General features: G+C 31.1%; 6 protein-coding genes and 1 long non-coding RNA gene across 11 annotated transcripts; 2 read left to right on the forward strand and 5 right to left on the reverse strand.

Annotated features, from left to right (window-relative positions):
- Positions 1-414: 414 nt before the first annotated feature.
- Positions 415-9,493, forward strand: LOC138184518 (cytosol aminopeptidase). 3 transcript variants are annotated; one of them, XM_069122576.1, is made up of 9 exons: positions 415-571; positions 939-1,054; positions 1,610-1,696; positions 5,980-6,143; positions 6,242-6,416; positions 6,495-6,819; positions 6,874-7,142; positions 7,233-7,411; positions 7,488-9,493. In XM_069122576.1, exons 3-9 carry the CDS (start codon positions 1,647-1,649, stop codon positions 7,712-7,714), a joined length of 1,389 nt encoding a protein of 462 aa, XP_068978677.1. In that variant the 5' UTR covers positions 415-571; positions 939-1,054; positions 1,610-1,646; the 3' UTR covers positions 7,715-9,493. The 3 variants fall into 3 exon arrangements, 2 of the variants coding, with proteins under 2 accessions (XP_068978677.1, XP_068978676.1); XM_069122575.1 differs by lacking the exon at positions 1,610-1,696; XR_011174334.1 differs by lacking the exons at positions 415-571; positions 939-1,054; positions 1,610-1,696; ... (3 more) ...; positions 7,233-7,411; positions 7,488-9,493 and adding an exon at positions 1,703-5,831 and having other exon boundaries at positions 5,980-6,104.
- Positions 8,222-13,037, reverse strand: MED28 (mediator complex subunit 28). The gene is made up of 4 exons (XM_069122584.1): positions 12,643-13,037; positions 12,174-12,528; positions 11,933-12,111; positions 8,222-10,165 (listed from the first exon to the last, which is right to left on the reverse strand). Exons 1-4 carry the CDS (start codon positions 12,700-12,702, stop codon positions 9,947-9,949), a joined length of 813 nt encoding a protein of 270 aa, XP_068978685.1. The 5' UTR covers positions 12,703-13,037; the 3' UTR covers positions 8,222-9,946.
- Positions 13,038-13,142: 105 nt separating this feature from the next.
- LOC138184523 (uncharacterized) lies at positions 13,143-15,833 on the reverse strand. The gene is made up of 5 exons (XM_069122582.1): positions 15,370-15,833; positions 14,936-15,252; positions 14,343-14,717; positions 14,068-14,280; positions 13,143-13,998 (listed from the first exon to the last, which is right to left on the reverse strand). The coding sequence occupies exons 2-5, from the start codon at positions 15,244-15,246 to the stop codon at positions 13,482-13,484; spliced, it is 1,416 nt and encodes a 471-aa protein (XP_068978683.1). The 5' UTR covers positions 15,247-15,252; positions 15,370-15,833; the 3' UTR covers positions 13,143-13,481.
- Positions 15,834-15,938: 105 nt separating this feature from the next.
- Positions 15,939-18,073, forward strand: LOC138184520 (TGF-beta-activated kinase 1 and MAP3K7-binding protein 1). 3 transcript variants are annotated; one of them, XM_069122578.1, is made up of 7 exons: positions 15,939-16,100; positions 16,171-16,250; positions 16,324-16,561; positions 16,655-16,787; positions 16,860-17,100; positions 17,178-17,434; positions 17,499-18,073. In XM_069122578.1, exons 1-7 carry the CDS (start codon positions 16,069-16,071, stop codon positions 17,946-17,948), a joined length of 1,431 nt encoding a protein of 476 aa, XP_068978679.1. In that variant the 5' UTR covers positions 15,939-16,068; the 3' UTR covers positions 17,949-18,073. The 3 variants fall into 3 exon arrangements, with proteins under 3 accessions (XP_068978679.1, XP_068978681.1, XP_068978680.1); XM_069122580.1 differs by having other exon boundaries at positions 15,967-16,100; positions 16,176-16,250; XM_069122579.1 differs by having other exon boundaries at positions 16,090-16,234.
- LOC138184522 (4-hydroxybutyrate coenzyme A transferase) lies at positions 17,799-20,385 on the reverse strand. The gene is made up of 6 exons (XM_069122581.1): positions 20,008-20,385; positions 19,757-19,909; positions 19,441-19,680; positions 18,964-19,368; positions 18,610-18,876; positions 17,799-18,469 (listed from the first exon to the last, which is right to left on the reverse strand). Exons 1-6 carry the CDS (start codon positions 20,174-20,176, stop codon positions 18,279-18,281), a joined length of 1,425 nt encoding a protein of 474 aa, XP_068978682.1. The 5' UTR covers positions 20,177-20,385; the 3' UTR covers positions 17,799-18,278.
- A 105-nt stretch (positions 20,386-20,490) lies between these two features.
- On the reverse strand, positions 20,491-25,693 carry LOC138184519 (4-hydroxybutyrate coenzyme A transferase). The gene is made up of 6 exons (XM_069122577.1): positions 25,243-25,693; positions 22,399-22,551; positions 22,049-22,288; positions 21,564-21,968; positions 21,226-21,492; positions 20,491-21,157 (listed from the first exon to the last, which is right to left on the reverse strand). The coding sequence occupies exons 1-6, from the start codon at positions 25,439-25,441 to the stop codon at positions 20,973-20,975; spliced, it is 1,449 nt and encodes a 482-aa protein (XP_068978678.1). The 5' UTR covers positions 25,442-25,693; the 3' UTR covers positions 20,491-20,972.
- LOC138184525 (uncharacterized) lies at positions 23,037-24,079 on the reverse strand. Its single transcript, XR_011174335.1, has 3 exons — positions 23,885-24,079; positions 23,382-23,469; positions 23,037-23,284 (listed from the first exon to the last, which is right to left on the reverse strand). It is a non-coding gene; the product is annotated as an uncharacterized LOC138184525 (long non-coding RNA).
- Positions 25,694-26,069: the final 376 nt, after the last annotated feature.

Consider the following 26,069-nt stretch of genomic DNA (forward strand, 5'->3'; position numbering starts at 1 on the left):
ATAAAATACTCATAATATTTAGTAAATGGAATAAATTCTTATTTTTTTAGTTCGTAAAAATATGAACTTGAATAAAATTAAGGATATATATCTGATAATTAAATTATACAAAATATCTAATTTAACATTAATTGTTCGATAGCTCAAAAAGAAGAAGAAAAAAAACATTTTGCTATGCAATAGAATTGCAGATTGTTTCTTGGAAACAGAAATTGCTTGGCTATTTTATCTTTTAGCGGAGCAAACTTTTAGGTGAGATGACTAAACGGAAGTTGGTGTCGCCACACGAACATGCTATACGAGGCATTAGAGTCGCGAATCTATAACATAAGTGACCAAGATATCTATATAGATATCGTATCTTTCTAGCACAGTGTGTACACGTTCTTGCGTACACATACCTTCGCATATGTACACACAGATATATATATATATCTATATAGTCATACGTATATATATCACACCTAAGTGCTCTCTTGAACAAATTATGGCATTGTCTCTTATCAGGGGTAAGGGTCTACAATACGGAAATTCGCAGTTACGTTTCTTATCTTGCATTTCGAACATGAAGGTAATTATAATGTTATTTATTCCTTAATCGAATAGTATTCGTTGCTATTATTTCATTAGATAAGTGGTATATGTCTATTTTACGAAGAAATTGCCGAAACGAGGAATTTTCAGTTTGGTATTCAACATCGTAGAAGGAGAAGTGGGAGAAATACTTGATTGAGATATACAAGTTATTAATAGTTTTATTGAAAAACGTATTATAAATTTTCTCCTTTCGCTTTTTTCTTTTCTTATAGAAAGAAAATTTTCCGAGAGGAAAACGAATGAATTTGTTTTGTGAGGCTATGATTCGATATATGTACTGTGTCGTATTCTAAGATTTCTATACTTCGATACTTAATTTCTGATATCTAAATTTCCAACAGAAAGGATTGGTGCTCGGTCTATACGAAGCAGAAGATGAAAACAACGTTTCATTGACTCCCACAGCGGCTAAATATGATGAACTAGTTAATGGAAAACTGCAAAAACATATTTTGTTGTAAGTTGAAAATTTTATTAACGATCTGTAACATATTTCGTACCGTAATCAGATCTTTTTGTATCACATATTTATGTAAAAATCTGTGTTACTATTCTTTTTACTAAACATATTTTTTTTTCATATAATATGTGAAACCAGATCATAGATGTGTGTCCATAATTCAGGTATAAGTATCGTATACCTAAGATTGAACCGCTTTCCTTCAAATCAAGCAAGTACTTTTATCAATTCATGATAAATCAAATGTAAATAGTAAATGACATTGATTTATGATAAGTAACCATGCAAAGTATAGTTTTACATATTATTATTTCTATAGTTTTGTTTTGCATATCATATGGATTAACATTAATGAATATTAAATCTTTTATTCATAGTTCCAGCCTGAAACAATTGTCATAATGCTGCCTGAGCTTTTATATATATAATATTCAGAATTGCTTTTCCTTTGTTCTTTTGAAAAGTTTACATAAAGTATTTTCTTTTAACAAAATTGAATTTAAATGAAATTTATGTCTTATGAGCTCACTGGCATTATTTTCATTGTTTCAGGAGAGACTAGACTGAGAGACGATATTGTACGCATGATATGAAGCAAAACTCGCTGCACAGAAGGAGTTACCAGACACATATTTTGTTATATAAAAAATTTTAACAATATATTATTTGTAAAGCAATTATTTCTATAGATCGGTTATTAATCAAGTAAAATCATCTATTGGAAGAGCTCATACAAAACTTTAAAAAGTATGAGATTTAAAAAAGCAGATTAAAATTACCAGATGTATCTGAAAATAATTAAATGTATTCTAAGAAATATTATTCAATTGAGGAAAAAGATGTCAGCTATCAATGATAGTAATTTGGGAAATGATATTCCTGGAAGCAGCGGAGGTGTAGGTGAATGTAGTGGTAGAATGAGTAAACAGAATCACTCAGCAAATGTTCTTCATAGAATTAGTGGTACACTTGAAGATAAAAATAATGATTATCTATGTCCTATTTGTCTTGAAGTAATTGATGAAGCTCATATCACACGTTGTGGTCATACATTTTGTTATCGTTGTATAATAAAGTCTTTGGAAGCCAATGGCCGTTGTCCAAAGTGTAGCTATGCGTTAACTCAACAAGATATTTTTCCAAACTTTCTATTACATGAATTGATATCAAAATATAAAACTAGAATTAAGGGTCTTGCTGAATTAGGATCTTCTTATGCAGCTGATGGTAGACACAGAGTAGTAGGTACAGATTTACCTGTACCACCACATGATGGTTTAAGAGATATTATAGCTGCAGAAAGTGCTAATCTAACATTACCAGATGTAAATGTAATGCTAGAAGTACTAACACAAAGAAAACATTTACTGGAAGCAGAAACATGTACAGCACAAAATAAATTGCTACATGAATTTTTGAAGCATCTATTGCAGCAAAAAGAAGAACAAAAGAATCAGTTACAAAAAGAGATAGCATTGATTAAGAAAGATATGGAAGAAGTTGAGAATATTCTAAGAGATGTTCAAAATAAATGTCCTAAAGTAGAAGATTTGAAAAAATCCAGTGAGAATGATACTGCACAGGTATCAGCTATAAGAAAAGAAATGATTGGTCTTATAGATATAATTGATTCAAACATGGTAAAACCAAATGAAAAAGCAAGTGTTGTTGGAAGCGAAACCTTTATTAATCCTACAGGAAGTAAAAAACAAAATGATTATGCAGTAGGATCTACTTTAGCTGTACGTAGAAAGAGGATGCATGCTCATTTTGATGATTTTGTTCAATGCTATTTCAATTCTCGTGCTAAGGAACTACTCCTTGGACATAAATCTCACAGTCAAAGTGATTCATGGCAAGGTACTAGTTCAGGACTTGATGTTTTTAGAGAAAACCTTGTTAAATTCTCTAGATATAAAGAATTACGTCCATTAGCGACTTTGAATTATTCGTCAGATATTTTTAATAATTCCACTATTGTTTCAAGCATTGAATTCGATAAAGATAATGAATTTTTTGCTATAGCTGGAGTTACAAAACGTATAAAAGTATTTGATTATAGTGCTGTAATAAGAGACACTGTAGATATACATTACCCCTGTGTTGAAATGCTATCTAGCTCCAAAATATCATGTGTTTCATGGAATTCCTTTCATAAAGGAATGCTAGCATCATCTGATTATGAAGGAATTGTAACAGTATGGGATGCTGCAACTTGTCAGAGAACCAAAACATTTCAAGAACATGAAAAGAGATGTTGGTCTGTTGATTTTAATGATGTAGATACTAAACTTATAGCATCAGGGTCAGATGATGCTAGAGTGAAGTTATGGTCTTTGAACAATGATCATTCCGTGGCTTCTTTAGAAGCAAAAGCTAATGTGTGTTGTGTAAAATTTAACCCACGTAGTTCATGTCACTTGGCATTTGGATCTGCAGACCATTGTGTCCATTATTATGATTTACGTAATATGAAGGAAGCACTCTGTATTTTTAAAGGCCACCATAAAGCTGTTTCATATGTTAAATTCATTAACAAAGAAGAAATAGTATCAGCAAGCACGGATTCGCAATTAAAAATGTGGAATATCAATAATCCACATTGTCTACGTTCATTCGTCGGACATGTAAACGAGAAGAATTTTATAGGTCTTACTACTGACGGTGATTATGTAGCATGTGGGTCAGAAAATAATGCACTTTATGTGTACTATAAAGGACTTTCCAAACAATTGTTCTCATATAAATTTGATGCTGTTCGAAGTATATTAGAAATACAAGAAAGAAGAGAAGAAGATCTGAATGAATTTGTGTCTGCAGTTTGTTGGAAACAAATGTCCAATGTTGTGGTAGCTGCAAATTCTCAAGGGACTATTAAAATATTAGAACTAGTTTAAAATTAATTATGAGTTCTATGATCTTTAGCAGATATATATATATATATATATTTTGAAATTTATTCGATTAAGTGCTCAGACACAAATAACAACGAGAAGTGGAAATTTATTCTAAATGTTATAGTAATTTGTTGTAAGCAAAATCGAGAAAACTTCTACATGTAGAAATTGTTAGAGACTGACTTATTTGAGAAAGTAATACTCTGAATATCAAGCAGCACAAATACTTTTCTCTCATTATATTTTTATTAAACATATGGGTACTGTCACTTGTATTACACTTATTTAATTGTTTTGCAGTTTAGATATATATCTTAACAATAGACTGAATTTTAATATTAAATAGTTCATATAAATATATTAGTGATATACGCGAGCATCTAATAATTTTTAATATAGAAAATGGCCTTCTAAAACATTATATAATTTAGTTATGTTTTTTATTTCCTTAAATTAATGTATTTGCACAGTAATTATTAGCACAATTCTAGCGTAATAAAACATTTTTATTAGGTGAATTTCATTACCATTATATTATTATTAACCGTATTTTTTCATTTTTTGTTTTTGGTCATAATTAATCTTATATAGTAATAATATTTGTTTATAATTAAATCTTATAAGTTATCTAATATTTAATATAAATTTTTTTAGCTTGATAAATATGATTTATGAATGTTAAATAAAATATAAAATTTCATTATTCTAAACAATTTACGATGTGGAAAATATTTTTGTGACTTGTAATGATATGTAAAAAGGAAAAATATTTTAAATCGCTTATAATAATCGTCACATAAAAATGTAATTTTGATCACATGCAGTGAGATTCTTATAATAAATCTTGCCAAAGTAGCCTAATAGATTATTAAATTCAGAACAGTAGAAATGTATAAGTTGATATCACAAACAATGTTAATACTATCTGTTCAATTCAATTTAATGTGTGCCAAGAACATCACATCAGTAAGGAAGTAGTAAATGTGCTTGAATTGCATTAAGTTCCTACTATCAGTGTTACAATCACTGTTTTTATATATTAGTATCAGAGCTAAGGAAAGACAGAATTTATGATGAAAAGTAGTAGATTGTTAATATTTTTTAATTATAAAGGCATGTTCATTATTTTAGAAATAAATAAATTATACATAGTTACAATTAATGATAACTTCCACAAAAAATAATACCAATTATTTGATGTAATAATTCTATTGAAGAAAGAAGAAAAATTTATTTTCTATTAAATGTTATTTTACTTAGCTCTGAATAGTATGTTTTAAGTAAATCTATAACATGGATCATATTTCTAAATATCAATGTGTCAATTTTTAATAGTTTCTTTACAATTTACATAATAATATTTAAGCAAACGATGTTACAAATATGAAACCCCATGGAAAATCTACATACTTAAATCTGTATATATACATAAATGAAGAATCAAATTTTGGTAATAAGAACATAGTGTTACACTGTACTGCATTATATTCGAAGATAATTCTTTACTGTTGTAAATTCTTATTAATATCAAAATACACTGGAAATGATTGTCATGCCTACCATTAATTTATTATGAGTGCAAATCAATTGTCTCCACTATAGATCAGAGAATATAGTTGTGAGTTAATACATAGTTATAATATCGTGAAAAATAATTGTAATTTTAATCCAATTAATAATTAGAACGATTATTAGAGACATTAGAATAATTTTAAAGGACTATGTTCTAGGATATATATATATATATACACACATGTGTATATATATATATATATATATATATATATATGTAAAGAATAGTATATTTTCAGATTGTATTTTAAAATTGCAGATGCTCTAGCATGTGCTAATAGATGTCCAAGATGCCTAGAATTATTGTAAGAAATAAATTCATGAACTTGTGTCTCAATATGTCCTTCAAAAATTTTTTTAATTTCATATATACATTCCCCCTCTTGTCTTAATAATATATATTTTATTGGATAAATAATTTTAAATAATATTTCAATACTTATACCACTTCAGAGCAGGTCCAAAAATTCCCAAAGGTCATGCTAGAATATTTTGGGGTTTGGATGAGAAGGATTACGTTGGAATTGCAGTTGTTGGTCTTGGAAAAAAGAATCTTGGCATTAATCAGCTTGAAGAAATACATGAGGGAAAAGAAAACATACGTATAGCTGCAGCAGGTAAATATTCTGTTATATAAAAATCAATGTGTTTATATAGAGTAATAGGAACATCCTTTTCATTATACTTTAATAATAATGTTATAATGCTACATTAGCTGGATGTCGTGCATTGGATGCGGTTGAAATAAAAGACATACATCTAGAATCATTAGGAGATGCTGAGGCTGCAGCAGAAGGAGCTACATTATCAACATGGTTCTATCAAGGCTCAAAAAATAAGGAAAAACAGAAAATTCTTCCAAAAGTTTCGTTATATGGTCAAGAAGGAGAGTAAGTAATACATTCTTTCTTTTTCTTTTTGTATATTTATTTATATTATGGTAGTGTAAAGAAAATTATTTTTTCAAGGGAACAGTGGCGTATTGGGAGTATTAAAGCCCAGGCTCAAAATTGGGCACGCCATTTAGCGGATACACCAGCCAATTTAATGACACCTACAATATTTTCGGAAGAAGTACAGACACTTCTCACTAAATTAGGAATTACTGTAAAAGTTCATAATAAAGAATGGGCAGAACAGAAAAAGATGGGTTCTTTCCTTAGCGTATCTCACGGTAGTTGTGAACCACCGAAGTTCGTTGAAATTTGCTACAAAGGTGCTGATGATAATTCCCAACCAATTGCGTTTGTTGGAAAAGGTGTTACTTTCGATGCTGGCGGTATCAGTCTTAAGGTAAAGTAATTGTAAATTAATACATTTAACGTAAATAATATTATATAACTTTAGCCTCCAGCTGATATGGACGAAATGCGTGCTGATATGACTGGTGCTGCATGTGTAGTAGCTGCTATTCGAGCTGCTGCTGAACTTAAATTAAAATTGAATCTTATTGGTTTGATACCACTTACTGAAAATTTGCCATCTGGAACTGCGACTAAACCAGGAGATGTTGTAGTTGCAATGAACGGGAAGAGTATTATCGTAGATAACACCGATGCGGAAGGCAGACTTATTCTTGCGGATGCACTTTGTTATGCTCAAGAATTTAATCCAAGGTAACTGTTGCATCAATTAGGAAATATATAACAACTGATACTATACTGATAGTAGTATAGATATTCTTATTAAATACTTTTCATATACAGTTTTATCTTGGATCTTGCAACACTAACTGGTGCGATGAGAATTGCTTTAGGAGGAGCAGCAACTGGAGTTTTCACAAACAATAGTTCACTGTTTGAAAAATTAAGAAATGCAGGCACTCTTACTGGTGATAGAGTATGGAGATTTCCACTTTGGCAGCATTTCACAGATGAAATGACAAGTAAGAAAATAATTCAATTAATCAATATTTTTAACTTTGAAGAGTAATATATCGAATAATATGGTATCAATTGCAGAAAAAGTTAAATCAGCTGATATAAGAAATGTTGCGAGAACGAAAGGTGGTGGTTCATGTACAGCCGCTGCTTTCCTACATGAATTCATCTCGAACAATACACCATGGATGCATTTAGATATTGCAGGAGTAATGGGCCCTGGACCTGATAAGTTACCATATGTACCAGCTGGAATGGCAGGTCGTCCGACCCGCACGCTGATCCAGTTCTTGCAGGCATTGTGTTAAAATTTACAACTACTTTAAGTTGTATGATGCAAGTTTATCTATTTTTATATATACGTATACATATATGTATACACGCATGTATATATATGTATATATAACTTTGTTCTATATATACATACACATATACACAATATTATATATATACATATATTTTATCCACGCTTACCTCCCGTTTGACATTCTGACATTTATACAAAATGACTAAAGTCGATACAACGAACTAAGTACATGCATCGCAATGTACAGAGTTATCCACTTATCTTGGAACCCGCGCTCGTGAGAACATATAAGAATGGTAACAGTGTAACATATACTTTTACTACTACAGTCAAATATCGCTCGCAATCTACAAGCTGTTGCTAGAAGTACTTTAAATTTGACATTACAATAAAGACGGTCGCTGAGAAAGCAAGTGTCGCATTTTTGTCTGACGATTTTATGTCTCTACGCTTCCCCGAAAACTTCGAAGCAAGCAAGCGTATTCACTTCTGTCCTACATGTAATCAATTCTTTTTTTTTTTTTGGTAGCTGATATTTCTAATTATGCTCACCTGAAATTTAACTGAAATGTAATTTTTTTACTTAAAATTGTATTCATCTGCCATTAGTTTCATCTAACATAAACAACTTCCAATCCAGGCATTGCTGCGAGGGTTTAATTGATTTCTATTTTTTTTAAATACTCAGTCTAAATATGAATTCCGTAAGGTGTTTTGTTGTATCTCAATCACTCACTTTATTTTTATATTAGACAGCAGAACAATTAAAAATCAGACAGCGATCGTCTTCTCCTTATTGTGACGCCAAATTTGAAATTCTTCGGCGTTTACCAAACCGCATTGTCTCTCGCCTAATTATACTTCTAACAACAGCTCATAGGTGGCGAACGACATTTGATTGTAATAGTAAGTGTATATATATAATGTTGCCATTCTTATATGTCTTGCGAACGCGGGTTCCAACTTAAGTGAATAACGATGTATAAGAAAATCGAATCACATGCCATTTATAAAATTCGTAGTCATTGTATTTGTGTACAGAATTATATCTTTACAGTACAGCAATACCTAGTACAAATATGGTGAATCTTCTTTTGTACAGCTCGCTTTATTCACATTATATAAGGTGTGTTACATTTACTGAAACAATTAAAGACAGTGTCAGTGACTATCAATAAAGGAATAGGAAAGATTTAACAATATCAAAAAAGTCTGATTGTACGACGTCGTATAGAATAGAATACAATATACTAAATTTGTACAAAGTATAGCTTAATATAATAGAGATATATCTATGGGAGGTATATTAAATTTTGGGCAATTTATACTTTATTTGTGTTGCATTTAAAATACATAATTTTGATCAATATCGTGTAAACTGTTACACGTAATTTGTAAGGGTGTTAATAACTATTTGAACTTAATATAATAAAATACAATATGACTTATTGTATGAAAAGTCGTACTTCTAATTTTATGTACATGTAAAATTTATGTTAACGCTTTAACCATTGCAATTTTCTTATGTACAGTTTCTGCTGCTCATCCCCTTGAACAGTTTAAAAGGACATATGTACTGATTATTTTATTTCATGAATACACCATATGTTCTTTATGTAATTTTCCAGTTATTATTACATAAAGAGAAAATATAAAATACCAAAGTAAAAATCAGCAATTTACAGAATGAACACAAAATATTTTTCCAGAAATAACTGAATGGTATTATATGTTCATTATTTATACTGATATACGATTTAATAAAACTGGCATTATTTAATTATCATTTTTTAATTAAAATCCTGTTTTTTCTAAGTAATTAATTAAGATGCATCACGCAAATTTTTTAATGTACATATTTATATAACCATATTATAAAATTGCGTACTAAACATTAACTTAACAAAGCGCTCTGCCCTTTTACTAAAGATAGTATAAACCTATACGATCGAAAACAATTTTCTGCGACCGCAATAATTTTAGTTATAGGAACGATATCTTACAATAACAAATTAATTTGTTATAAATATATTCATGTACAAGATGGTGGAGGCTGCTGCTGTGGAGAGGGAAGGGGCGCTGCCGCAGCAGCTGCAACTGCGGCAGCAGCAGCATACGACGACGGGTCCGAAGTATCGAGAAGTGGTGGTGGCGGAGGTAAACTGCCTCCTCCGCCTCGTCCTCTTCCTCGGCCTTTTCCTCGACCCCGACCCCGGCCCCTCCCCCTTCCGCGTCAACTCCGCCTTTCGGGCATTCCTATATTGCTCGTTGTCTTTTCCAGGAAAGCGAGAGGACCCTGGAGAGCACTACTTCCTACACCTGCGACGGGAAATCCACCCCGTGTACCAGTCACACTTACTCCCCCTTGTGTCATGAACATTCCTTGTTGTCCAACTGAGACCCCAACTCCTTGAAGACCCGATGTGGGAGGTGCACCAGACCCTTGTTGTACCTGCAATTTTACGTCACATATATATTCTATCATTATATTCTTATCAATATACATTTGATATAAACAATTTTTTGAACATAAATTTTATTGTATCATAGAAAATGATGCTAAATAAAAACTAAGCATTTAGGAGGATCAAAGATAGCAGTGAAATGATTAAAAGATGAAAATCTTAGAAATGCTGTACACAAATGAAACACACATGCAATATACTTGAATATGTAAGTCTATAGTGAAATTAAGAGTTCCGATCCTTACAAGCCAGTAGGATGTATTAGGAACAGTAATTAGGGAAATGAAAGAAAGCACAATGTTTTTTGCCATGAATAGAGATTTATTCTGCAAACATCTACTTGCATGTAAAAACATAAGTAAAATGGCATAATCTTTTTTCGCTTTTATGAATAGCTGCAATATTTTAATTCAATACCATGTCTAAACATTATATTAAAAAAGTACATGTCAATTCATAAAATTTTTAAGAATAAATAAAATAAATTTTTTGACATGTAATTTTCATAATTTACTATAAATTAAGTTTTTATATGTCTTTCCTTGGTAGCTCTTACATTGATGCAAAATACATGCATACATGTTTACATGCAGAAGATATTCATTGTATTATAAACAAAGAAATTTATAAATATTGAAAAATATGTCAAATTTATAACAATTTTCAATATGTGACATAAATAATTATACTATGTTATATGAAAGAAAATATATAAACAGATGTGTACATATTTGTGGGGTATATAGTTTAATTTTGAATAATTATGAAATGATATACTTTTGAAGTATCACTACCTGTTCCTAATATGTTTAAAGGTAGTAGGGATTATTAGGTGTGCTATTAATGTTAAGCAAAAGTAATATGCTTATTTTTCTTTTATTATTGCCATTATCAGATTTATTATATCAGTTTTTGGCTAAATATTTGTACACATTTTAATAGCAATTATTTTGGCACCATTTTACAACATATTTATGTAAGTGTATCTATTTAATACTTTCCTTTCTTATAAATGAAATTTATGTTTTTGTAATTTTATATCGCAGCTACTAAAAGCACTTCAAGTTTTTAGTTCTTACATATTACATTTCTGTCGATAGGAATTATATAAGGCACTGATTATATGCAACACTGGTACACGTTGCCTTTGTGCAATAGGACTGAATGGTTTTGTGTCCTGAATAGCTGTTACTTCAAAAAAAAAAGGAGCAAAAATAGTTTCTAAAATTCTGATAAGTATTTCAATCACAAAAAGATTACTTCATAATTTAATCTATTTATATACATTTTATCATTCACACACACATGCATACACACAGATACATACAATCATCCAACATTAATATTCATTCAGTTTTAAATTGTAACAAATAATATAGAAATCTAGTAATAATAAATATACCATTTTGAAATGAGAACATTACGGTGAGTATAAATAAGCTTGTGATATACGTGTATGTGTAACTGCAATACTTCGTATAAACAAATTCAATAATTTACAGTATTGATAATGTTTGAATTCTTTTTACAACTAAAGTGAGACAGATCTTAAAGACTGATGATTTAAGATGTAACTTCTAACTATAACTGCTACAGCAAAAGTAGCTTTCTGTAAATATACAATTTTCGCTGCCGCACATTTTTTCTTTCTAAATTGCATGTGATATTTTAAAAAAAATTTTTCAACGCTAATTTTAGACAGCTGCCTGAATACAGGAGTTTCAGCTTTGCTCGTAACGGTATTACTTAAATACCTGTTGCTGATGAAGTTGTTGCTGTTGCATTTGATGTTGTTGTAGATGTTGCAACTGTTGTTGTTGCTGTTGGAGTTGCTGCTGATGCTGTAATATTTGCTGTTGTTGTTGCATCGTTGCATTTCCACCTCCATTGGCACTTTGTTGGTTCTGTCCAGTTTGAGTACCATTCGGTAAACCTAAAGTGCGTTAAAATTATTTACTATATTATCATTCCTTAACATTTTTTTATGATTCTTACCATTAGGTGCTGGACCTTGAGCTGGTGACTTTGCCCAGCCTTGTAGATCTGCTAATAAATTCTGCCATACTGTAATTTTGTCATAATGCCTTTTTATGAGATCTTCTTTACGTGCTAATTCTACTCTAAGATCATTGATATCTTCTTTTATTACTAATTCTGGTTTCAATGCAGACAACAAAAATCGTTTCTGCAGAAAGAAAGCTTCCATCTGTCTTGCCAGATCTATAAATCTTAGCGTGACTTGTTCAACTTCACTACGTGCTTCTTCTTTATCCACAGTCAAACCACCTGACACTCCAATTCCATTGTTTCCTAACCCTTCGTCTTTCGTTATTAATATACTCAAACATTGCTGCAAAGTGTATTTTATGTTAAAACAAAACAAATGAAAGAAAAAACAAATCTGTAATTTTGCCCAAAATATCGTTTTAAAAAATTATATTAAAACATATTACTTATATCATACCTGAAATGCTTCCTCAAATTCGTCGATGAGATTACCGTTACCGTTAGTGGGTGTCGCCATTATACTCGTAGTACTTATATATAAATATAATTTATTGTCAATTATAATTAATTAATTTTTAAGGTACGTCCATTATAAATATTTGAAATATGTACAATTAAGAAGTCCACGATAGATATGCACATGTGTCAAGCAAATAAATATAATAATAGAACTCCATAATTAAATAAAATTTCACGCACAACTGTTAATAAATATTACATTCGGCACAGAAAGTTCTTGATAATTTTTTCAATTTTATATCGAAATAGTGAGAGTAACGAAACATGTTACTAAATTTGTCGATCACTCATCTTATGCACTTGTTTACCATGATTTACATCTACCACGTTAGTCAAAGCAAGTTAAAGTAACATTTCAAGTACGCGATAATCGATATATCTCGATTTCGATCATCAGTAATTTCATTATATATTATATTTTTCACTTTTTTATAAGTATTTTATTGGTTATCGATGGTTAGCTATATTTATCAATAAATTTACAACATCGGTTTTGCATAAATTTAGTTGAAAAATACAAGCAATAAAAGCCTATTTTATGTATATATAAATAATATTACACAAACATAAATTTATGAATGACTTTCATTTTTTAATTAATAAAAAATTTTATGTTTAACAGCTTTTGTTAAATATGAAATTTTGGTGATTACACATTGCATTATTAAAAAATAATTATCACTATTATTATTATTTACATGTGTGTAGTAGTTATACATTATATTAGATATCAATATTTTACAACAAATTGTTATAAAAAATTGTAAATGGTAAACTTTAGAAACGTATTAGGTCAGATTCTTCAAACTCTATTAAGTCTGGCATATCAGGTTCTGGAGGTCTTTTGTACCATGGGTCTTCCAATTCCCACAAGTCAGGATGTAAGTGTTCTCTACCTGGTGGTGGCCCACATTGTGGGCAAGGTGGATAAGTTTGAACATCAAAGAATTTTTCTAATTGTTCTGGCTCAAAGGGTTCATATTGATAAGGTCTTTGTTGTTTAGGAACAGGAGAAATTTGAGCTTTTATTCTAGATGGACGAGGCATAGCCATGCCACTTTCATCTTCTTCCCAAGAGATATCTCTCTCTTGGTAAATTTCTTCTTCAAAAGGAATATCTAAATCTAATTCATCTGACATATGTTCTGCTGCTGCTATTCTTTCAAATTCTTCTTCCATTCTTTTAGCTGCTTCTCTTGCTTCCATGTCAGCTTTAAATTTTTGCATATATTCACGCGCAGCAATAATATCTGGGTGATCGATAGTATATTCAAGGTCCTCTAACTCAGGGACTCTATAGAAATACCATTAAGTGTAATAGCTATAAGAGTTTTATTTAACTGTGCTCTATTTGAAATATTACCGTATAATCTTTTTTTGTGGAGTGGGTTGATGTACAGGGGATATACGAGCAGAATCAAGAACAGTGGTGGGACGACTTTCATCTTCAAGATGAAGAGCATTTCCACCAACATTTGCAACTGCAATAACAAAATCTCTTCTAGCTTGTTGTAATTCTGTTAGTCTATTTTGTACCGCTGCAGATTCAGCAGCATCTTGCTCATCAAGAGTTTCACTATCAATGATGAAATATGTCATGTTATCATTATCAAAAGGAAAAGAATTTTATGAAATCACCTGATCACTTGAATCGAACGATTAGCCACTTGTGATACTATTTTTGATTCAGGATCCACAGGTGGTTGTGATATATTAACAATGGTAGTACGATCTTCGCTCACTATTCCAGGAGGTATCACAATATTACTAATTATTCCTTCACCAATTGGATCAGCCTGAATTATATCAGCATTCATCATTTTAGCTAATTCAGTAGTTTTTCTAGGTAGAGCTTTTGCAGGTAATCTTGGTGTCTTTGGAGTTTTTATGGGAGAAGGTAAACGACTGGTTACAGTTTCAAATTCTCTTCTAGTTGGTGAGACTCCTCTTCGAGGAGTTGTAGCTGGTGTTATACGCGGAGTCTTTCTACCTGGTGTTCTTTCCCTGCCCATCCTAATTTGAAGTAATTTTATACATAATAATTTTATACATTAAATATATGGTAATGGAAATTTCAGAATTAGTTAATTCATTTTTTGTTATATTATTTAATATTTTATGAAATAAATATAATATGAGAAACATAATTCAAATTAAAGAGAGAGGAACTTGTTATCCATCTGACAAATATCATGTTGTTTGTTACAATCAAATTTAACTATCATCGCGACCTGGCATCACCTCCTATTGGTGCAGGTGTCCTTTTAGGTGTTCGAACTGATGTAACTGATTCTTGCTTACGTTCATATTCTTCTTTAAATTTCTCAGCATGTTTTACTCTAGCTAGCATTGCTTTAGTCATTCCTGGTTTAGTGAAGTCTACTTTTTTTGGCTCAGGTCTAACCATCCGCCTGCGTACTTTGAATGAGTCTCTTTGGTGTCTGGATGCTGCATCTTCCCTTAGTTCAATATCTCTTACAAGTGATGCAGTTCTGGCCTGACGAAGTTGTTCAGTTTTTGTTAACTGAGGCCGTCGACTCATTTTCTCCTTTATAAATTAAAAGTAAAAAATATTAAATATTAATATTAATATCACATTCGTTGTACTTTTTGTACAACGAAAAACACAAAAATATTTCCGTTAGAAAACTCTATGTGCAATAACCTGTTGAATAATTTATTTCCTTCTGTTAATAAATGTTACTTTGGTTGATATTTTGAAAAGAGCTTTTTTACATCTTCATACTACTAAGTATTTTATAAGACTAGTAATCGTGATTCATTACGATGCGATTAAAAATTGTCACATATTCAATGTCGATTAATTTAATTGTTTATTAATTACTAAAATTTTTACTATTAATTGGTCGGGACGTCATATAATTTGGCAGGTAGAATAAAAGTTCGTAATAAGAGTTGCTTTTGTTTTTTATGGTATATTTCTGTTGTCTAAAAAACTAAAACTTACAAAATACAAAATAATACATATTCGTCTGTGATAATACATAGGAAATAAAAGATAAACTTATCGGAATATGAAGGAAAAGAAAAAATTGAAATAATCCATTTCGTAAGGCAATAATAAATTTTTTATGTGCACATATACATATATTTTTATTTAATAACTTGTATGTACATTATATAAATGTGTCGTTATATTATACGCATATATATATATATATATATATATATATAGAGAGAGAGAGAGAGAGAGAGAGAGATAACCATGGATTAACTAATATAGACAATAAAAGCTTTAAATAAAATATAGTAATTGAAGAATAATAAAAGTATTGCCTTCTGAAATATTTGATTTAAATTAATTTAATCGATTGTTGTGGATTTTTCGATATATTTAGTCGATATGAATCGATATGCAGTCGATATGTTAGAAACGTAAGTCCACATGTATATCAATTGAAATTTTTGTTAAAGTTACTTCATCTTCTTTAACAATGCCAACTAGGGCAGAACGCCCTAATTTGATACCTTTTCAGGATACTCAGTATAGTTGGACGGATGATTTGCCAGTATGTAAACAATCTGGTGCGTAAAAGTTCAATAACATAACCTAGAAACGGTCTTGTTTAATGTTTATACCTTTCAAATATTTTATTAGGTGTAGGATTTTCTACGAATATAATTTATCGTGAGGATGGCTATAGACAGGAGGAACATCCATTTGAAGATCGTAGCTTTCACTGTCGCTATGACGATTCAACGTTCCTTTATGGAGTATTTGATGGGCATGAAGGTACGAAAGTCGCAAATTTTGCTATGCAGCGAATGGCTGCAGAGATATTACTTGGACAATTAAATGGTAAATCAACAGATGAAGAAGTTAAAGAGGTTCTTAGGTAATAAAGTAAAGTATAGCTGTAATGAAGATTGTAAGTTATGGCTATTACATTTTTGTAAGAAAAGTAAAGTTGTAAAATATATTAATATAGACAGGCGTTTATAGCTGTGGAAAGAGGATATTTAGATTCTATTGGAGACCTTTTAGCTGAACGGACCAGTTTGCAATTTGATATACCTGATGGATTAAACTCCTATGAAACTTATCAAAAGTTTCCGCATTTGGTTGGTTAAGTATATTATATTATACGAATTTTGAAAATATCAAATATTGTTTACAGCTTAAGATTTTATTAGGTTGATAAGTTAAATGCTTTAAATTGTGAGCTATCAGCAGGAACTAGTGCAGTTGTAGCTCTTATATATCGTGGAAAATTATATGTTGCTAATGTTGGCGACAGTAGAGCTTTATTATGCAAGACAGATGCTAATCAAGTGTTAAGAGTTGTACAACTAAGTGTAGATCATGACTTAAGGAATGAAGATGAATTGTTAAGATTGTCTCATTTAGAATTGGATATTGATTCTATAAGGCAAGGTAATTTTTAAAAGCCATATTTAATTTCAATATAATTCTTCAATTTTTGGGGTATTTAATAATAATTTATGTTAAAGGATCTCGTATTGGAAATCAGGAAACTACACGTTGTCTTGGGAACTATCTTGTCAAAGGAGGGTACAGAGAATTTGAAGAATTAGCATCTGCCACAGCAGAACCTGTCATTGCAGAACCAGAAATTCATGGTGGCATAGAACTTGATGACTCCTGTAAATTTTTATTGCTTATGTCTCGTGGTCTATATAAATCATTAGAGGAAGTAACTGGAGTTGATCAAGTTAATATAAAATTAATTAATTTTGCAGTTCAAGAGGTGTGAAATAATTATTGATCATACATACAGTAATATATTCTTATTCTCACAAAATAAATTTCAGTTTCAGGCACAGTCCACTTTAACAGGTGTTGCTCAAGCTGTTGTAGATAAAGTTGTAAGAATTCATCATGACATTAATATGAGTAATTTACAAAGTACAGTAACAACTGGTAAACGAGATGATATAACTCTTCTCGTACGAAATTTTAATTTCCCGCTTCCTCATGCATTAAAAAGTCCAACTAATCAATCAGTCAGATTTAACCCAATTGTAGAATCTGCTCAGATTACAACAATGCTAGAGAACGAGTATTCAAGTACAAGCGTTACAGAAGAAAATTCCGATTTTTCAACAACTGAAACTTCATCAACATCAGATATGTATCCTTCTGGTGCAAAGTCGACAAACAAAAACTCTAGAATTAAGCCTTATGTTAATTTTTCTGAATACTATGAAAATGTTGAAAAGAGACGGCGAGAAGGAACATTACCAGAAGGTATCAATTTTTGAGAAATATTAAGTGTGCGCTACATCTATAAATTAAAAAATCACATTTATATGTATATATATACGTAAATATTACTTTGTCTTTTAAATAAGAATTAGAAATAAATAAATTATTTATTCAAATTGTATGTGTATAACGAGTGATTCGTAAAAACAAATTTCATGATAACAATTATAAGTCTTTGTTGCTCATTTCATTTTTTTTCTATGCATAAAAGACATTCACGCAAAAATTTTGTAACACAAACATTAAGGTAAAAAACCTTTTCTATGTGCAATGAGCATTAAATGGTGTTACAAAATTTTATAAGCTATATAATTTTTACATATAAATTATAAATATTTCGTTGGATTAGATTTAAGTCTTTCAAACGCAGCTTTTTCGAGACATTCTCTATGATCAGGATGAGCAATTTGAATCAATGCATTTGCTCTTTGACGTAACGTTTTACCAAAAAGATTTGCTATACCATGCTCAGTAACTATGTAGTGTGCATGTGCTCTCGTTACCACGATACCACCTCCTATGAAACAGATTTCGATCGTATTTACATGATGACGATATGACTCTTTTGTATTTACAAACTATTGTATTAAACATTCATTTTAGTTTAAATAAGTGATTGTTTTTCATAAATGGTTGATATAAAATTCGTTTTCATACCAAGTTTGATTACTGGCTGAATTTTACTTTCTCCTTTACTTGTTACCGAAGGGAACGCAATTATGGCTTTTCCTCGACCATCCTGGCCCAATGCCGCACCTCGAGTAAAATCAAGTTGGCCACCAAATCCAGAGTACATTTTACAACCTAAACTATCTGAACATATTTGACCAGTAATATCCATTTCTATACAAGAATTAATAGCTGTCATCTTAGGTTGTTGTAATATTACTCGAGGATCGTTTACGTAATTAATTGCAAGCATTTCTACATAAACGCATAAATACTTTGTTATTTACAGAATTAAGAAATTCGTATATATTAATAATTTAAAAAAATGACGAGTGTACACACCTACAAATGGATTGTTATGTAAGAAATCATATACTCTTTTCGTACCAATTGCCAGAGAACTGACCGTACGTCCTCTATGCTTTATTTTCATTTTGTTTGAAATATTCCCTCGTTCTGCTAAATCTACCATTGTATCACCAAGTATTTCTGTATGCACTCCCAAGTCTTTATGATTACCAAGAGAACAGAGAATAGCATCAGGTATGTTACCAATCCCAAGTTGTAAGGTTGCTCCATCATCTATTAACCTTTGTGCAATTATCTTGCCAATTTCTTGCTCAATCTCATTTGGTGGAGTACTAGCTACGCATGGTAAAGGACAGTCATATTTGACAGCCCAATCAATATGACTAGAATGAATAGCAGTATCCCCAAATGATCTTGGCATATGTTCATTAACTTGAGCTGAATGAAGAAAAAAGAAATTTTTATTGTTATTCAAATGTAGCAGTTATCTATTGCCAAATGCTTACTAACCAATAATAACTTTGGCTGAACTAATCGCAGCACGCGTACAATCCACGCTTACACCTAAAGAACAAAAACCACGAGCATCTGGGACACTGACTTGAATTAATGCAACATCTGGAATAATTCTCTTCTCGTAAAAAAGTTTTGGTACTTCGTGAAGAAATATTGGAATATAATCTGCTCTGCCTTCATTAACAGCCTCTCTAAGATTAGCACTGATGTAAAAGCTTACAGATCTAAAATGTTCTGAAAGATAATTATATTTTTATGAACATAATAGAGTGTAGCGATTATGTCTAATATTTTAAGTTATAAAATGTACTCTCAAATTCGGGACTTCCAAATGGTGCATCACCCTCGAGACCCATATGTATTAATCGTACTCCACGTAAATTATTACAAACACCATGTTCAGTCATAGCACGTATTAATTCATTAGGCGTTGCTGCACCTCCTTGTATAAAAACAAGATGCTCTGAAATAACATGAATTTAATGTATGTCTAGTCATAAAATAATATTTATATAAACCTGTTTAAGTATGGAAGAAAGATAATCATATAATATTAAATACCTGAATTGATAATTTTCACTGCATCTTCTACGCAAACCCATCGTGGACATCGTTTTAAAGGTTGTAAGGGTTCTCGTATATGTCTCACACCGCACATATTAAAGGGTTTTGTCGGTAAAATTTTGCTAAATGTTGACTCCAAATTTCGACGAAAATTAAGTCCAAACATTTTGATAAAAGAAAATATATGAGACGTCAAAAAATATATAAACGATTAAAATTTGCTAAAGCTTGTTGATGCAGTAGAGTATATACGGCAATTACGTCGAAATTTGGATGACACATAATCTAAAGAATTTCTTTAATCTTAAATGTCAGTTTACGTCAAATCACATTAGATCCGTTACCATCTCCACGATTAGTATTTGAATGTCGGATTTATCGGTATTCGATTTTTCAATTTTCTCGATATACATTCAAACAAACATTTTCGTTTTATGCTTTATTCAGTACAGATGGAAATAATTACAACGAAATAATATGTATTCTATATTTATTTTATTTTTAATTTATTGTTTCAAATGTTATGTACTCTCAATTACAATAACGTTAATTTACACAGGAACATCTTCAAATTTCGTGTAAAAATTATTCGTTATTATTATATACTATCTTGGTTCTCATCAACCACATTTCGATTGTACTTTTAAAGTTAAATACCCGGTTAAGGTAAAAGCTTTTTTATTCCTATTTATTAGACGAATGTTTTTGACTTATCTAAAATGAAAGTCTTTACATAAATATTCAAAATGCAATTCGCTATAACGTGATGTTGAAATTCTATTTTTGATACTTCTTTTCTTAAGTTCATTTTACCGTTCTTTTAACAAGATGACATAAATTTAAAAAATCATGATGTAATTTATCATAACTTTTGTCGATGCATACAAATGTTTATGCTTATGAGAAACAACTATCACGAAATGCTATTAAAAGAAATCCTTCGAATATTGTTTTCAATCTGCTTATGGCGCTGGCATCACTTTTAAACGTGCAAATGCCGCTTTTTCTAACGCTTCTCTGTGATCGGGATGGGCGATTTGAATTAGTTCATATGATCGTTGTTGAAGACTTTTACCGAATAAACTGGCAATTCCATATTCCGTGACCACGTATCGTGCCACTGCTCTGTTTGTAACAACACCAGCACCTTACAACGAACAACAAAAGTAGAGGTCTTGGTCGAAACAAGAATACTTAATAATAATAATTACATACCTGACTTTAAGACGGGTTGAATTTTACTTTCACCCTTCGAGGTAACTGATTGTAATGCAATGATAGGCTTTCCTTGACGGTCTTCGCTAAGAGCGGCACCCATAATGAAATCTAATTGTCCTCCGAATCCAGAATACATCCTAGTTCCAATGCTATCAGAGCAAATTTGACCAGTAATATCAACTTCTATACACGAATTAATAGCCGTCATATTCGGTTGTTTGGCTATTACTTTTGGATCATTCACGTAATCCACTGCCAACATTTCTATAAAATCCATCAAGTGGTATATTTGTCCATGTTCATTACAAAAAGAAGACAGTATAAAATATACCTACCTATAAAGGGATTATTGTTCATAAAATCGTACAACTTCTCTGATCCAACACAGAACGAACCGACGATTCTACCTTTGTGCATTGTTTTGCGATTATTCGTTATACATCCCTTTTTCACTAACTCAACTACACCATCGCTAAACATTTCACTATGAATTCCAAGATTCTGGTGACTCGTCAGAAGCGACAGAACCGCGTCTGGTATGCTTCCGATACCCATTTGCAATGTGGCTCCGTCTATTACTAAATTTTCGGCGATATATTTACCGATTTGTTGTTCCTCTTTCGACGGCGGCTTCACGGGATGCACCGGAAGTGGTTTGTGATGCTCCACAGCGAAATCCAAATGGCTGACATGAATTATAGCATCGCCAAATGTTCTTGGCATATATTTGTTCACTAAAGCTGTAGATAACGAAGAAGAAGAATTAATCATAGGACAATTCTAGTATGTCGAGTGAGTTTGAGAAGATTCGAAAATTTACCTACGATGCGTGTAGAATTGCTCACAGCAGATCGTACACAATCTACGCTAGTACCAAGTGAGCAGTATCCATGGTGATCAGGTGGAGTAACGTGGATAAGGGCAATATCTGGTTTTATATATCCTTCATTAAATACTCGTGGGATCTCATGCAAGAAAATTGGAATGCAGTCGGCGTGACCCGTTTGAACAGCTGATCTCACGTTGCCTCCAATGAAGAAGCTGATAGATCTGAAATGCTCTGCATACAAAGCGCTATAATATGTAATCAAATATTCTTAACAATATGATTTTTGTTTCGATTTATTATATTGGATCGAATAACGCGAAAGAAATCACAATATCACTTACTTGCATTTTCTGGCTTAGCGAACGATGCCTCACCCTCAAGATGCATGTGAAACAGTCGTACATTTCTCACATCACATCGGACACCATATTCAGTCATCGCCCTTAACAGTTCAGTCGGTGTAGCTGCTGCACCTTGGACAAATACGAGTTGATCTGAAAAATATAAAGAGGCTGTATAAAGCCTGCTTGGACTGGGAGTAGTAAACACTTCTAATTCAGTCGCTGCTAAGAGCATACATACATATGTATAAATGTGCATACACGACGTATTCTATTTCAATGTTCTATTCGCTATAGAATACAATTATGCTTCTATAGTACTGTGAATATCTATAGGTGTAAATAATAACATTTATTGTAGTAGTTCAAAGATGACAGTCATTTGTAAATGATTTATCTAGCATTCTTCCGTCTTGAGAAAAGAGAAGTATATGTTTCATATCTAACTAAATTAAACTAAATACGCTTTTATTATTGTTTGTTTAATGTATACTCGAATGGTCATAATTATCCTGATAAAAACTTGCTATCGTTATAATTTATGTAAATTGAACATCATATGGGCTTACTGTGTACGTATATTTTGATTATGTAATAACTTCCGGGTTATAAATAGGAAAATGCTATATCTTAATAGGAATGATATTGATAAGTATTTTTTAAAATTTTGATAATACAATTTTTCATTCTACGCAATTTATAGATGATCAAGATTTTATAAATGAAAACTAGATCCGCAAGTACAATAGATGAAATTTGATCTTTGCGTGATTGCTCGCTTCATCAAAACTAATAATGTTCGCCGATCAAAATGCATATTTGCATGATGAATATGCGTGTCGAGGTCATCATTTTATATGATGTTCTATACTTGACAATTGTAACTCTATAAACAAGCGTATTAACTATTAATATTAACAGGCTACATATGATATGTATATGGTATTATATATACAGTGGTTAAAGAAGATATTTGCACATACCCTTTGCTTTCAATGACGCGTTTTTTATCAGATTCTTCATTTTATTTCCATAATATCAAATTTTTAGTCGCATGAACGTATGTAAATGCTATAATAAATACAATGGATAAATTATTTTTTATACTACTTTTTATAACTGCTGTATAAAGTTCTTGTAAAGGTAAATAACAGGAAATGTCGGATAAGAAATTATGTTGAAGTGAAAATTCCAGAGAAACTCCAGATAAATTCCAGCTTTAGAACTACATAAATAATGATAATGAGGTTATATTCTCATTATACCGAACTATAGGTCGAATCAATTTTAAGTCATAAAAGTTATTGACTAACTGCCGCTAATATAGCAAAAATGCTTATAAGTTATTCAATTTTAAGTTATAATAATAATGTTTAAATAATAAAGATCTCATTATTGTAACATATTTTCGTACATTACATTTCAATTTTATTTCGTACAATATCTGAATTGCATAAATATTCGAAGTCTACGTATAACATCCCACCCTTGCAAGGTTCCGCGCGGAATGACGGCTCTACGCTGCCCTAAGTGATCATAGGGGCCGACACGCCGAGGAGGTTCTGGATCTCCTCAAACTTGTACGACGGCCCAGGGGATAGCGTTGAGAGGGATGGTCCCTCTCAATGCCCGAACTAACCAAGGAACGACTGCCTCAGACAGGAGAAGACGCGGGAGTGCTGCGGCACTCCTGAACATCAGGCAGTCCACCTTGGGGTTTTAGTCGGTAAAGTCCGACACTATCCTGCCGCTTCCCAGAAGAGCGGGAGGGCGGGGGGGGGGTGTCTATGAGACAAAAAAAGAAGTCTACGTATAACATATACATATGTACATATGTATGTAGTATGTACATCACATAAAAATCATGGTTTTCATTTTTCATACTGTAATTTTGATGACGTTCCATAAAATAATAAAACTTTCAATGTGGGAATGTTTAATTACAATCGATTGATTAATCGATAGAGTCGTTGAAAATTTCTGATCGGTAATGAATGTGTAACGTGAGCTCCGTCTCTTTCTATCTCTCTCCCTATATAATCTGACAGTTATCAAATACGTCAGTATTAATCTGCTTAGATGACCCTTGAAACGCTGGTATGAAGCATTCGTTGAAGAGTTCGTAAATGAAACATTCATATAAAATTTTAACTTATACATGGGAGTCTTAAACATAACAAATATATTACTTTCTTATATTAAGACGGTATAATTTGAGCATAAACAACCTTTTGGAAAAAGAACTGAATTTAAAAAAGAATATTGGCAGTTGATTTTAATGTATTGATAATTTGGTGTTGTAAATCTTATAATCCATTATAAGAATAATATTTTGAAGAAATGTTTTATATACAAACATGAATATGACAACCAATAAGAGCATAAGAGTAATAGATAATTACTAAAGTTGATGTGTTATTTAGACATGAGATAATGTTTAAATTTATAACCTGATAAAACGAACCTGATAAAATCACTAGTAATGTAAAAGATTTCAGATGATAAGAATAAAACTCGACATAATTTGGTATAAATTATTATTTACTTAAACAGAAAGATAAGATTAAGATCAGTATTGAAAATTTGCTTTGACATTTACTCTTCTTCGGAAACAAATATATAAATCTGAAAAATACATTCTTTTTTTTATAGATAGGATAAACGAATATTTATGTCAAAAAAATCGTTGACATCTGGATTTACTCCTACAATACTTTGAGGTTAGTTTTCGAAAAGTATAATTTTTTCATTAAACAGTATGACTTTAAAAAGGGAATTAAATAATGAAACAAAATATCTAATGTATTAACGTACAAATAATGTATTACGAGGAATAATAATTACCAGAATCTAATTCTGCTTTCTCGATCGCTTCATCAGCAGTTTTGAGCCAGCACGGTTCCTTGTCTAATATTGGCATAGAGGGTTCGTTCACGTACGTAAAATAGGTCTTCTTCGATGTTTGGGAACAGCACAAACGAGACGTAGTCGTCATTGTTTTAAGAGTTTTAGATAGATTGACTATTCGTTTAAGAGCCGCCATGGTTCAGTATAGTATTTTCCTGTCAGTGAAGCACGAGTACACAGTGTCGATTGGAACAACGATAAAAATTTATTTCTATAGATCGATTATACAATGATATACAAAATTTGAGTACTTAAAAAAATAATGTTAAGAAATCTTTTAGAACATTAGCTTAAACGAATCAACCTTTTTAGATTCACGTATATATCCTCGAACCAGCCGCCACCGTGTCTCACTGCACACTCGCACTTTCTCGGCGCGAAATTATTGCTGTCAGGTCCGCAACTAAAAGCAGTACCATTATGTATACATAATGAATTGGGTCAAGACTAGAAATACACAAATTTTATAACATCTTGTCTAATTAAAAATGGACACTATATTTTTTATCAAAATATATGAAGAAATTTTAAATAACATGTTTACGACAATTTTTTTCTGCCAGATAGTTTTATGGATTATATATTTGTAATACTTATTGAAATGTATTTGTTAAAATGTTACTCATTTGAAAAATTGAAGTATATAAATAAAAGATCCAAAATTAAAATAAGAAAAATGTATATAAAACTCTTTCTGTCTCTCTTTAATACTAATCTTTCTGAGATGAATTATTAAATATTAAGATTTCCATTAAAGTATTCAT

This window comes from Bombus flavifrons, chromosome 10 (assembly GCF_040668555.2).
Source record: "Bombus flavifrons isolate JBK064 chromosome 10, iyBomFlav1_principal, whole genome shotgun sequence".
NCBI lineage: Eukaryota > Metazoa > Arthropoda > Insecta > Hymenoptera > Apidae > Bombus > Bombus flavifrons.